This window comes from Acinonyx jubatus, chromosome A2, assembly GCF_027475565.1.
Source record: "Acinonyx jubatus isolate Ajub_Pintada_27869175 chromosome A2, VMU_Ajub_asm_v1.0, whole genome shotgun sequence".
Classification (NCBI taxonomy): domain Eukaryota; kingdom Metazoa; phylum Chordata; class Mammalia; order Carnivora; family Felidae; genus Acinonyx; species Acinonyx jubatus.
Window position 1 is genome coordinate 153,861,818 of NC_069383.1, and position 13,889 is coordinate 153,875,706.

Sequence of the window (13,889 nt, forward strand, 5' to 3'; positions counted from 1 at the left end):
GCTGCAATGAAAACGTCCGGTAACACTAAGTGCTGGTGAGGATACGGAGCCCACGGAGTGCTCCCTCGCTGCCGTGGGAGGCAGAGTGGTCGAGCCACCCCGGAAGGCTGTTGCACTGTGTCTACTGAAGCCGAACCTAGATCTCCCCTCCCCTCGAATCCAGACATCCTACTCGCGGGTGTTTACCCACAAGAGAAGAAACACGCAGCAGCCACAAGACGCGCCAGGAGCAGGTTTTTCCTAATAGCTCTGGACTCCATCCCAGCGCGCGTCAGCCGGGGAACCGGGCCGACAAGCTGCATCGGCCACACCGCGGAATAGTATGCAGCCGGGAAGAGGGGAGGCCGTGGGTGACCCTTAAAGGAGCCGAGCAGAGGTAGATCCCCGGGGTTCTGTTTGCCTGAATTCGAGAACGGGTAGATGAAGCAAGGGCGCCAGCGAGAGCCCCGTGGTTCCCTCTGGGCGGCCGCATGAGGGAGCCTGCGGGGCGGGCCGGGGGCAGGGGAGCGGAGGGAGGGGTGTTATGTGTGCACCTGAACGCACGGAGGTAAACGTGCATCAGGCTTCACACAAGGTCTGCGTGTTTGGCACGTTTTGCCGCTTCGTTTTATCACGATCCAAAAGTGACTATACACGGGGCGCCTGGGCGGCTCAGTGGGTTAAGGGTCGGACTTCGGCTCAGGGCATGATCTCCCGGTTCGTGAGTTCGAGCCCCGCGTCGGGCTCTGTGCTGACGGCTCGGAGCCTGGGGCCTGCTTCGGCTTCCGTGTCCCCCGCCTCTGTCTGCCCCGCCCCGCTCACGTTCTGTCTCTCTCTCTCAACAATAAATAAACATTAAAAAAATTAAAAACGGAAGCGTGTGGTGATGTGGATGCGAAGCCGCGTGCAGGGCTGGGGTCACTGTGCGGAGGGGCCGGCGCTCACTTGGGGCGGAGCAGGGGCTGATGGGAGAGGCCGGGTGACGCAGAAGAAAGGGTTCATCCAAAAGAACTTGCCAGAAATTCCCAGGCACAGTATGCCCAGTTTGGCCAGGTGCCATGGCCTTGTAGCCTTATAACAACAACGACGACAACAAACAGTGAAATCCCTCAAAAAATGAAACGTGAATTACCGTATTTATGGCCAGCAAATCCCCTCCCCAGTATAGACCCCAAAGAACCGAAGGCGGGGACTCAGACAGATACTTGCCACCCGTGTTCACAGCCACGCCAGTCGCAGTCGCCAAAAGGTGGAAGGAACCCAAGTGCCCCTCAGTGGATGAGCTCGTAACACACGGTAGGACATTAGTCATAACGAGGAGTGAAACGATGAAACGTGCCACAGTGAGGATGAACATTTTGCACAGCGAAAGGAGTGAGTCACAAAGACACAAACACCATATAATTCCATTGACATCAGGTGTCCAGGAGAGGTAAATGGGCAGAGGCAGAAGGCAGATTGGCAGTTGCCAGGGGCCGGACGAGGGGGCGGGGAGCGACTGCTCATGGGGACAGGTTTCCTCTTGGGGTGATAGAACGTTCTGGAATTAGAGGGAGGTGGTGGTTGCATAATACTGTGAATGCCCTAAATGCCACAGATTTGCTCACTTGAAAATGGTTAACTATATGTCATGTGAGCTTCACCTCAGTTGAAAAGTGATGACGATTTGGTGGCCCCGTGGTCTTCGCGCCTTCTGGAAGGATCGTGGCCCCTAGAGAGGGCAACTGAATAGTTCCCGCTTGGTTGACAACAACCTAAAACTTCCTTCTTCACGAGACTTTTTCTGCTAATGAAACGGCCTGCAGCAGCCCCAACACAGATGTGGAACCAGGCCCAGAGAGGGTAAGGGGCCTGCTCAAGGTCACACAGCAAGGGAAGCTGGTCTGTGGGGCTCAGTTTTGGCCTGGGGACCCTGGGAAAGCCTGCGTGAGACACAGACCCAGTTCCCTGTTTGTTGAATAAGGAGCTGGAAGGGGTGGGCGAGGGGCACCCAGTCTGCCCTCCTCCAAGGCCCCTGTCCCCCACCCCCCAGAGGGCAGCCAGCACAGGCTGGGTGGGCAGCACTGGGCATAGGGCACCTGCCTAGTCCTGGCCTGTCTTTGGGCCTCAGTTTCCCCTGTGTACAGTGGGGGCTGCAGGGCTGGGGCAGGCACTGGGCCACCTGCACCTCGGGTTCCCTGAGGTGGAGAAGGTCAGCTTGACCCCTGGCTGGCCCTGAGTTGATTCTTCTGGCCAGGACAGAACGGCCACTGAGGATCACAGGCACCACCCTGAGATCAGGGATCCCAGTCACCTCCACCCCCATCTGCTGCTTCCCTAGCTTCTTCTACCGTGTCTGAGAAGGCACCACGGGGCCATCAGGGGGCATTCAGGACCTGTCACCTTTGTGACCTTTCCAAGCCTCAGTGTCCACATCTGTCACAGTCAGGCTGCAGTGAGGATCCCCAGGAGGAACAGCAGGGCTCCAGGGCACCCCTGTGTTCAGAGAGGGCCTGTCCTGCCTACCTTTCCAGGTGGCCCAAGTCCTGGGTTGATTTCTGACCTGTAGGTGCCCCCTTGTGGCGATGACTGGCAGAACCTGGGGTGCATCCACAGGTCCCCGTGCCAGCCCCACGCTGCCCCGGAGCCTGGGGACGCAGCAGTGACTAACCAGACAGGGAACCCTGCCCTTGAGGGCCTTGTAAGGCAGATGGGGGACACAGGAAAATGTGGGACAAGGGACAGTTGCACGTAGGGACAAGCTGGAGTGGCAGCGGGGAGGTGACATTCGAGTTGAGCTGCAGCCAAGAGAAGGGTGCCCCAGGAGAGAGAGACTGTAGGTACAAAGGCTCCGAGGGGAGACAAGCTTGGGGCAAAGAGGTGGGGGTGGCAGGAGCGGAGGGAAGAGGGTGTGAGTGGAAGCCGTGGAGTTTTACTCTTGAGGGCACTGGGGAGCCATGGTGGGATTTTGAGCAGAGGAGAAACAGGATCTGAACTGCAACCTTTATTAAGAGCCATCTTAGGCCACCACAAAAACACCGATGATACCTATGCATTGAACAAGTCTCCATGCATGTACCACTGACCGGAAGAAATGAACCTGACAGATGCAGTTGAACCCGTGGTCTCTGGCTGTTCCTCTCCACCCCGCAGCGTACCGTGGTCAAGAATTTGGAGTTAGTCCTTCCTTCATATGGTTTATACTTTATTACGTACTATGTTGGCCATAAACAATATGATTTGTGTGACTATACACTCTGTATTAGTGGGACCACATCCTCCTGCGATCTGTTCATTTCATGAATATTGTTTGTGTTTGTAAACTATTAATAGTTTTATTTTTTAAGCTCTGAAGAACTGAGGTATAACATGCCCACATGAAGTGTGTAAAGTGCACACGTGTTAAATGTATGGCTCGGTGCATGTTACCTACACGCACACGAGCGTGTGCAGCACCCAGATCAAAATGTAGGACCTTCCCATCATTCCAGAAGGTTCCCTCCAGTCCACAGCCTCCTGCCCCCGGCCGTAGGCGTCGCTCATGCCCGTGCTCCCTTCCGTGGTGGCGTGGAGCTGGCTCTTGTGCCTTTTCATCGCTGTGTCCCATCCTGTTGAGTGGGGCAGCCACCGTTTGAGTTTCCAGTTTGGGGCTATCGTGAGTCAGGCCGCTGTGAACACTCCATTGGTGAACTTTTGTGGACTCACGGGCTCACTTGTCTTGGGTCACTTGCCCAGGGATGGAACCATGGGGTCGCAAGCTGGGCGAATGTTCAGCTCTGGGAGGGGGGTGGGGAAGCCACTGAGCCCAGCTGTGGGATGTGGCCGGTCAGCACACCCAGCCCTGGCCGTTCACTGAGTGAGCAGAATATCCGCCTGGATGGACACAGTTGCTCGGCCCTCCTTCCCCCGGCTCCATGTGGGTTGTGTCCCGCTGTTCGCTCTAACAGGGCAGCTGGTCGTGAGTGGGCGCCTTCTCGAACACGTCTCTGTTTGTCCAGGGGCCTGTGATGGAACTCGGGCCAGCGTGGCAGGACAGCAAGGACATTATGACTTTCACGAGCCCCTAAGTGAGTTTCAGCGTCTCCCAGTCGCACCTGTGAAATCCGGGGGACTTTGGGGTCCCCGTTCCTGGCCCTTCCTGCTTGTCCGCAAAAGCCTCCTTTCTGATGCTTGGCGGGAAATGGGATCATTTGGAGTGGGGAAGCTTCTCCCATTTACTTCTGAGCTCGTTTCCGTTAGGGATGTCGGCCGTGTCTTAACATTTCTTTCTGGAACAAACGAATATGGTTTGGTGATGGGACAAGTTACACGGGTTGGGCGGCCCTCTGTGGAAGCCATCCTTGTCCCTGGAGCAGACCCTGCCTAGTCACCGCATACGATACTATCGCCCGCTGCTCTATCCTGGTTGCTGACATTTTGTCGAGCGCTTTTGCTTTGTTGTGCGTTAAGTTTCGGCCCCGGTTTCTTTTCTCCCATCCTGAACTTGGTTTTGGCATTCAAGTGCTGGCTGCCTAAAAGAATGACGTGGGGGCTTTCCATCTTTTTTTGATTGTCTGGAATTGTTAACTGACATTGAAGTCATCTGATTTTTCATGCGTTAAATTTGGGGGGATTATAACATCATACTGTAAAGCACATAAAACACAAACATACAGTTCAACAAAATTATGGAGCAAACACCCACATCACCACCGCCCAAGAAATGGAGTGTGGCCAGCGTCCCAGAGCCCCTGTGATTGCCTCTCTGTCCCCCGAGGTAGACCCACTTTGACTTCCTCTTCTCCTTCTCTAGATTCGCCCCTTGCGGTGGAAGGATCCCTGAAGAATATAGTTCAGCTGAGCTTGTTTTTGAACTTCATTCTAAAGCACTTACTCTGTAGGTGTTATTTTGTGTCTTTTTTTTTTTTAAGGTTTATTTTGAGAAAGAGAGAGCATGAGCGGGGGAGGGGGGGGCGGGGGGGGAGGGATGGAGAGGCCACACACTATCAGCTCAGAGCCCAAGGAGAGGCTCGATCCCATGATCATGACCTTAACTGACCCTATTTTGCATCTTAATTACTCTTAATGAAGTAGGTCTTGATGCCCAAACAGGCCATCCTATTTTATTCTCCTTCAAGATTCCTTATTATTCTTGGCTCTTTGACCTTCCATGGAAATTTTACAACCCGCTTGTCAAGTTCCACACGCACCTGACTGGGATTTTGATTGTGAATGCATTTAACCTATAAATAGTTTTCAAGAGTCTATTGGTTTCCTAGTGCTGCTGTAACAAATGATCACAAACATAAAACAACACAGATTTATGAACAAGTCCTAGGGTCCAGAGCCTGAGATGGTCTCACCGGGCTAAATAAAGCCAAGGTGTCGGCAGGGCTGTGCTCCTGCTGGGGACTCCGGCGAGAATTCGTCTCACCCCCTCCCAGCTTCTGGAGCCCGCATCCAGCCCGCATCCCTGGCTGATGACCCTTCGTCTACACACCGGGTCCCTCACACACCACCACTTTCTGCTTCTCCCTTTTCTATCCCCTTCTTCCACTGTTAAGGACCGTTGTGATTACATTGGACCCACCAGGTCGTTCAGGGTAACCTCCCCATTATGGTCAGCTGATCAGCAACCTTAATCCCATCTGCAATCTGAATCCCCCTTGTCATGCAATTTAACAGATTCAGAAGTTCTGGGGGTTGGATTGTGCACATCTTGCGGCGGGGGGGGGGGGGGGGGGGAGGGCATTTTCTGCCTACCAGAAGGAATATTGGCATCCTTGGTACTGAGACGTCCATTCAATGCCCATGGAGCACCTCTCTTTCCATTAGGCTTTCCCTAAACACCTCCATAAGATTCCCCTAGGGGCCTTGTGTGTTTTTTGTTTGATTTAATCCGAGGCACTTCATTTTGGGTACTATTGTCAAGTTTGTAGTTGGCTTAAGGGTTATTCTTTCTGATTATGAATGAATGCTTAATTTTATTAAACCCTTTGCCCATACCTGTTGAAGTGATCATATGTTTTCCTCCCTGACTTAAAAAAATTTTTTTTTTTAACTAGGCTCCACGCTGGGTGCTCCAATGCAGGGCTCGAACTCATCAACTCTGGGATCAAGACCTGAGCTGACATCAAAAGATGTGCCACCCAGGCGCCCAACTCCCTTATCTTTTTAAGGCAGTGGATCGGAGCAATGCGTTTTCCAGCATTAAATTTTGCATACCTAAGATTCAACCTTAGACACAAGGTTACATCCTTTTTATACGCCACCACTTCCCCTCTGATTTTTCAAGAGAACGTGCGTGCTTGCATGTGGGTGTACGTGTGTGCATGGGCAAGTGGGGGGGGGGGCAGCAAAAGGAGAGGGAGAATCTCTAGCAGGCTCTGTGCTCAGCGTGGGTTATTGGGCTTGATCCGCAACCCTGGGATCATGACCGGAGCTGGTATGAAAAGTCGGATGCTTAACTGACTGAGCCACCCAGACGCCCCCCTCCCTCAATTTTATTTAGGATTTTCACATCTATGGTCACCAGTGAGGCTAGTCTAGAATTTTCCTGTTTCATATTGTTTTGAGGAAATGCTGGCCTCATAAAACGAGTCAAGAAATGTTTATTTTTCTTCTGAGTTTGTTAAATTCCCTTTTCTCTCCCCTTGAGTGTTTGGTAGGACTTTTCCAAGAACGCCATCTGGGTCCGGAGTTCTGACTAGTTCTGTTTCCTTGCTAGCTTATAGGACTATTCAGACTTTCCCCCTCTTTTTGAGTCAGTTTTTTACCCTCTAGGAACTTATCCAAGTTAGTTGACATTTTCAAGTGTGCTGGCACCAAGCTGCTCACAGCATCCTCCCCCCCCCCACCATGGGGTTTTCGCGTGGCTTAGACAGGAGAGCCCCCCCTCCAGGAGGCTGAAGCCCCTGCAGGCGCATGGCCTGGGCAGCAGAAGGCGTCCTGCCTGCCTCAGGAGGCACCACTCCTGCTCTAATCTCTCCACGTTTGAAAAGCTCTCTCTCCACGTTTGATGTCTTTCGAGGGATAGCGATTTGGGCCTTCTTTTCATCTTGATCAAATTTCCCAGCAGCTTCTGAATTCCATTCATCTGTTAAAATAAGCAACTTGTGGTTCTGCTTTTTATCGAATGTTTGCTTTCTATTCCCCTCCTATTATTTCCTTCTTCCTGTGTTCTTAGGCTTATTTTCTTGTTCTTTTCCTGACTCAAGATGCATGCTTAGCCCAGCACTTTCCATCTTTCTTCTACATATACTATACCTAGTATTACACAGGCACACGCTCACAGTGGGAGCGCTTGCACATAACCTTGTCCCAAGCATTGCTGGGAACAGAGGCCCCACTCTACCCTGCAGATGACCTGTGACCCCCAGGGGCTCGAGAGGCTGCGGCTTGGCCTCCAGCAAGGGCAGTGATGGAAAATGCTCTGGACCCAGGGTCTTCTGGAAGGAGGCCATCAGGGCTTGCTGCGGATGTGGGTGTGGGCAGTGAGGGGCAAGGCATCAAGGGCACTTCTAAGGGCTCTGGTCTGAGCCCCACCAGCCCTCAAAGGGGGAGCTGGGCGATCCGGGGGAGGGATAGGGGTGCACAGCCCTTGCAGGCAACAGGGGGTGAGCCGGGCAAGGCCCAGCGGGGCAGCAGGGGGAGATGCAGGTGCCTGCCGCGGGAAGACAGGGCACTTCCTGCCCATGTGCCCACCACAATCCCCTCTGAGGACCAGGCATCGGTTTTCAAACTCCAGTGCACATATGAACCACAGGTGGAAACTGTTGAGAGGTCTCCTGGGCCTCGATCCCAGAGACTCTGCCTCGGCAGGTCGGTGGGGGGGTGGGGGTTGAGGGGGGGGGGGGGTGTCTGTGAACGTGCATTTCTAGTGAGCTCAGAGAGGACCTTGATGTGAGTCCAGCACCTGCCCCTGGCCACCCAGGAGTCCGCAGCACGCTGCACCTGAGGGAAGGCAGGCAGTGTGTTTAAGTAATGGAATTTAATGTAATCGTGACACGGACACAGACAGGGTGGTGGTGCGGTGGGTGACCCAGCACAGACGGGGATGGCCCGTGCCCCCCGGGGGACAAACACTGATGTGGCTGGGTGATGGCCTTGCACGGCACGGCTCACCCTGGGAAGGCACCTCCGCTGAAGCCGGGGGTCTAGGCCGGGAGCCCCCGAGGAGCAGTCAGAAGCTGCAGCCACAGACCCGAGTGCCAGGTTCCGGCCAGACGTGGGAGGGCCACCCGGTGCTGGCGCTGCTGAGGAGGGGGGGCGAGCCCGCCCGCGCTAAGTGCTGCCCAAGAGCGCTTCAGGACAAGGGGCGGGGGGTGCACACAGTGAGGTTCACGTAAACAACGATGGACGAACAAGACAAACTCTGGGGACACTTATAAACCTACGACGTTCAGCAGAACGGCAATAAAACAGCGGCCCTGCCGGCCCGGCCACATGCCGCGTGCGGCCAGCAGTCCGGCGGGCATTTCCCAATCTTTCTGGCGCCTGGGAGCTAAACAGCACAGAAGGCTGCATTTGATCTCTGGAGGGAAAGATTTCATTTCCTTCCCCTCAAACTGACTCAGGGGGCAGAGAGACAAGACTTCTCGAAGATGAGCCTCTTCTGGGAGAAGGGACCTCAGGGACGAGAGTGGCAATGGCAGAGCAGGTGTGCCTGGAGGAGGTGGGGCCCGGGAGGAGCCGGGAGGAGCCAGGAGGGTGGCCGGCAGCCAGGGGGGCGCCCCTCCTCCATCCCGCAGGCTCGGCAGGTGCTTCCTCCGGGTGCTTCCACCTGGAGCGCCCGCGCTGGCCGTGGGGCCCGTCACTGGGTCCGGAGCTGGTAATCTAGAAGCAGGGAAGGAGGCGTTGGTTTTCTGCTCCGCACCTGGGGGCGGGGCCGCCCCCCTCCCCCACCACAACCCTGGGGCTGCTCTGTGTGCACCACCTGGGGCACAGGGGGGCGGCCACCAGGAAGCCTGTCTGCACCGCCCGTGGCGGGCTGCACGCACCTCCGTTCTGAGTGATGTACCGGACCCACGGCAGAGCCTGGTAGCCGCTCTTCTCAATGATCTTCAGGTAGCGCACCTAGGGCACGGGCAGCAGGGCCTGAGTACGTGCGTGCTGCCCCTGGCCCCCACCCCGTCACTCCCTCGGGGCCAGGGAGGGGAGGGGAGGCTGTGAGGAGGAGCAGGCAAGCACAGGCAGAAGTGGGGGGGGGGGAGGGGGAAGGGGCATCTGTCTGGAGTGTGTGGACACTGCGGGAGGGAGCGGTCACTGCCAGAAGGTGCGGGAAAGAGCCAGGCTGTGCCCTCTCAGACACGGCCCTCCAGCAGACTCCTGGAGAGGAGGCCCAGAGTTCACCTCCCCTCGCGGATTTGGAAAACAGGCCCTGTGGTGGCAGGTGCGCGAACACCGGAGGCTCAAACTCTAGTTCTGGGGGCGGAACGACTCTCTAATCTCAGGGCTGAAGTGCAGGGTGAGGTCTGTGTGGACAGGGGTGGGACCAGGCTGCCCGAGGAGGGCGGCAGAGCCGGGGCAGCACGTCGGCGCCCTGGGAAGGCAGACCAGCACCGTTGTCCACGCTGGCTGCAGCAACCCGAGCTGGGATGGAGGCCTGGGCCCGTCCACGTGCGCTCTGGGGCCCTGTGGCCCTGGCCGCGTGTACCTGGATGCCAGAGGTAGTGAAGTAAGGGATCTCAAACTTGACGCTGATCGGGGGCTTGCCCTCCTTGTCCTCCGCCTCCACGCTCGGAAGGCCAAAGTGAGCCCGCATCAGGTACTCCTTGCCACCCTGGGGGAGCAGACGAGGGAGAGACAGTCAGGCCAAGGCCCCGGCCCAGCTCAGCCAACAGCTGCTCCTGCAGGGCACCAAGTTGCTGGCCCGGCCACGGAGCCCCTTCCTGTGTGGCCGCGGTCTCCCAGAGTCTCGGCTCCTCAGACACACTTACACTTAGCCCAGGCCTCTTGGACCGTCCTGCCAGCTGAGCCGGCCCGATCGCGGGCATGCTGCAGAAAATCGCCAAACTGTTAGGATCAAGAGAGTGGCACAGACTCTCAGGGAACGAAGACTAGTTGCTTCAAGGATGCCTAGACTGACAGGCCTCAGGCAGGGAAAGGAGGCACGAGGTGTAGACCACCTGCTGAGGCCAGAGCCCGAGAGAACAGCCCCACCTGCCCCATATCTGGGTGGCACGTGGAAGCAGAGGGGGAAGGTCAAGGTGAGGCATGGTGAACAGAGGGAGATGACAAAAGTGAAGGATGGAGGTTGGGGGCTGACTGATGGGTTGGACTCGGGTCCTGCTCCCAGAGGTGGCCCCTGAATGACCGGAAGCCCAGGCCCGGACGTGAGTGAGGCATCTCAGCCCGGCCATCCAAGCGCCCGGGGTGTCGCACCTAGAGGAGTAGGGAGCAAAGAGAGCGCGGCCCTCATCGCGCCCAGGACACCAGGTGACCCCCACGGCTCTGGCAGGAGCGGCTGCTGAGCAGGGCTGCTTCTGGCCGGAGCAGGCAGGGGCGGTGCTGGAGCTTCTCGGGCAGAGCAGAGCAGAGCGGAGCCCTGGCTCCCGGCCTGCGCTCGTGCTCCCCTCATGCTCCCCTCCTTGGGGCGGAGCCAGCAGCCAGTGTGTTCACCACCGCCAGGGCCAGGGCCACAGCAGGGACTCTGCCTGAGCCAGTGACATGTGCTGAGTTAAGACTCTGGGACAATGAGGGGAGAATAATGCGGTCCCAGCCGCAGACAAAGCAGGCAGCTGAGGAACTAAAGCCGCTTCATCATCAGCCTGTGTATGAAACAGTAACCGGACCCCAAATCTGAGCCTTATAAAGACAAAAGGGGAAACGAAAGCACGAGGATAGGCCGAGGGGCAGTGGCGCGTCGGCTCGCCCGCCCCGTGTCCGTCACGCCGATGTCAGCGGGTGCAAGTCCCCCGAGAGCGAGAGAGACCTACAGGCCGGCTCACAGGCCAAAACACAACTCTGTGCCGCAAAAGCAGAGAAAGGCCACAGCCGCAGGAAGACCCGGCGAAGGCGCACCAGCCAGAGGCAGACAAACGGCAGGGGAGAACGCAGGGCAGCAGTCACAGGTGCAAGGAGGACAGGCCATGGTCCCGGAGGCCGCGGTCCCGAGGTCCACAGGGAAGACACCGCAGCTGCGAGTATCCACGGCACCAACTCACGCGGCAGCAGCTTGTGAAGCAGGCGCCACACGAGGCGCAGAGGGAGCCGGAGGAAGGCCGAGCTGACGGGCAGACGCTACCTCGGCGTCACGCAGACCTCGTGGGCTCTCTCCCCGCCAGCAGAAGCCCTGCCTTCCTCCCAAGTGCACGCAGGGGATCTGCAAACTCTGACCTTCCATTCGCATACAACAAACACTTCAAAAAATCCCAGAAACGGAAACGACAAGAATAACACTGTCTGGCCTCAGTGCTCCAAATCTGTAGTGAGGAGAAAAGAAAACAGAAGGCCCTTCCCCGAGGAAATTTAAAAAGAACAACCCACTCTGTTTGGTTACAGAATTTCTAGATGATCACATCAAATAGGACATGTCAGAATCTAAGCGCTATATAGCTAAGGCAGGGCTCGTAGGAATATTTATGGCTTAAATACTTGTGGCGATATAAATTTTAAAACAAAATCATCAAATGAAACTATCCAACTTGAAAACTCAGAACAAGGATGGAGCCTGGGTGGCTCAGTTGCTTAAGCATCCAACTTCGGCTCAGGTCATGATCTCATGGTTGGTGGGTTCGAGCCCCGCGTCGGGCTCTGTGCTGACAGGTCGGAGCCTGGAGCCTGCTTCAGATTCTGTGCCTCCCTCTCTCTCTCTGCCCCTCCCTGCTCATGCTCTGTCTCTCTCTCTCTCTCTCTCTCTCTCGAAGTTAATAAACATTAAAAAAAATTTTTTTAAAAAAGAAAGAAAACTTAGAACAAGGAAAGGATGAAGAAATTTAAACCGAGGACTTACAAAAGACTGGAAAACATTACAACAAAATTAAAAAGCAAATCTGGGGGAAAAAAAAAGAGAGAGAGAAGCCACTAGGCGGCTTTATCAAGGAAGACAGAAGGCCCAAATAGACAAAATAAAAAATAACAAGGTAGAAGTAACCATCATAATGGGAAAAAAAAAGAAAAAGAAAAAGAAAGACCACTTTCTCCAACTTGGCAGACAACTTAAAAACCTGCTTAGGTTGGCTGGCTTTTTGAAGGGAAACAATTTACCCAAACAGCCTGTAACAGAAATGGAAACTCTGAATGGCCCAATTTCCACAGAAGAGAGAAAGTAGTCGAGATCTGGAAGGTCACACAGCCAAATTCCATCAACCTCAAGACCAGATGACATCCAGGCTCCTCAAACTGCCCTGCGGCATGGAAATGGGGCACGGGGTAATTACGAAACAGGCAGAACAGAGAGCGCCCCCAAAAAAGTCAGCCTCGGTTACGAACATCAGCGTGCAAAGGTTATGCACAGTGTTAACGCAGTTCAACGGTGCTTTGAAAAGGAAATATGCCTCGATCAGGTGGAGCTTACCGGAAGGCAGCCATGTTTCGAGATCCACCCGTTAACAGATCTGAACTGAGACACCAAAGGGGCACCTGGATGAATTTGTTACCCATTTGTGCCGAAAACACAGGAAAGTAAGGGCTGGATCAAGTCCACGGCCCCACGTGGTGTCAGACTTGGGGGGAGGACGCCCAGCGCCTCCAGCTGGGGCCAAGACCAGAGGTCACTCTCCACCTCCACTTATGGGCCCTGGAGACAGCAGCCAAAGCAAGGAGACGCCGGAGCCATCAAATGCCCAACAACAGCAGAGAAGGGAAAACCGTATCTGGTTGTAAATGATACGAAGGAGTATCTGAAGATGCGCAGGAATTGAAAGAAAAACTACCATAAACCAAAAATACAGGAGGGAACTAGGGCGTAAAACTACCATACAAACATCAGCCACCTGCTGGAAGACACAATGGAAGAGAAGACCCCACTCACCGACACACTGACTTAAAAATCATCCTCAGGGGGCCCGGGTGGCGCAGTCGGTTAAGCGTCCGACTTCAGCCAGGTCATGATCTCGCGGTCCGTGAGTTCGAGCCCCGCATCAGGCTCTGGGCTGATGGCTCAGAGCCTGGAGCCTGTTTCCGATTCTATGTCTCCCTCTCTCTCTGTCCCTCCCCCGTTCATGCTCTGTCTCTCTCTGCCCCAAAAATAAATAAACGTTGAAAAAAAAAAAAATTAAAAAAAAAAAAAATCATCCTCACAAGAGGGGCGCCTGGGTGGCTCAGTCGGTGAAGCATCTGACTTTAGCTCAGGTCATGATCTCGTGGCTTGTGAGTTCAAGCCCCACGTTGGGCTCTGTGCTGACAGCTCAGAGCCCGGAGCCTGCTTTGGGTTCTGTGTCTCCCAATCTCTCTGCCCCTCCCCCTCTTGCACTGTCTCTCTTAAAAATAAACAAACATAGAACAAAAATTTTTTTAAAGCATCTTTATGAGAAATGTGCCAACTGGTCGTGAGCCCTGGAGGCTCCTGAGGGCAGGGGATGTTCTGTGGCTTTTATCTAGTTCCAGACACATGGATGTTTCCCCCCGAGGAAGTTCATTGACTCATTCACATTCCATTTGTGTACTTTTCTGCATGTTGTATTTCAATAAATGCACTTTTTTACACCTAGGGAAAGGCTATGTGAAGTATATAAGGTAAACACTCAAACATCCCCAAAAGCACAAAGGTGAGACTAACACAAAGGTCAGTCTCATAAAAGGACACAGGACAAAGTCCTCATAAAGGACAAACCTCATAGAGGTGTTCTAACTGACTTTGGTATTTAGTACAAACAAACAAATTCCAAAATTCATTAAGGAAAACCAAACAAGCAAGAATCACCAGGAAACAGACAAGAGATGGATATGGGGGGTTGGGGGGGGGGGGGAGGTGGGCCTGGCCTCATCAGATGTTAAAACATAGACTAAAG

The 13,889-nt window shown here is 54.8% G+C and overlaps 1 protein-coding gene and 1 long non-coding RNA gene across 3 annotated transcripts in view; one reads left to right on the forward strand and one right to left on the reverse strand.

The window, feature by feature from the left end:
• The first annotated feature begins 1,651 nt into the window (after positions 1-1,651).
• Positions 1,652-6,168, forward strand: LOC128314922 (uncharacterized). Its single transcript, XR_008297212.1, has 3 exons — positions 1,652-1,821; positions 3,957-4,025; positions 6,003-6,168. It is a non-coding gene; the product is annotated as an uncharacterized LOC128314922 (long non-coding RNA).
• A 2,294-nt stretch (positions 6,169-8,462) lies between these two features.
• Positions 8,463-13,889, reverse strand: part of AP1M1 (adaptor related protein complex 1 subunit mu 1) — a 29,321-nt gene continuing 23,894 nt past the window's right edge. For both annotated transcript variants that reach the window (XM_027038215.2, XM_053219699.1), the window contains exons 10-12: positions 9,593-9,718; positions 8,937-9,012; positions 8,463-8,772 (exon numbers count right to left, since the gene is read on the reverse strand). In XM_027038215.2, the coding sequence (XP_026894016.1) occupies positions 8,750-8,772; positions 8,937-9,012; positions 9,593-9,718 (225 nt within the window). In that variant the 3' untranslated portion in view covers positions 8,463-8,749. The remainder of the gene's footprint in view (positions 8,773-8,936; positions 9,013-9,592; positions 9,719-13,889) is intronic.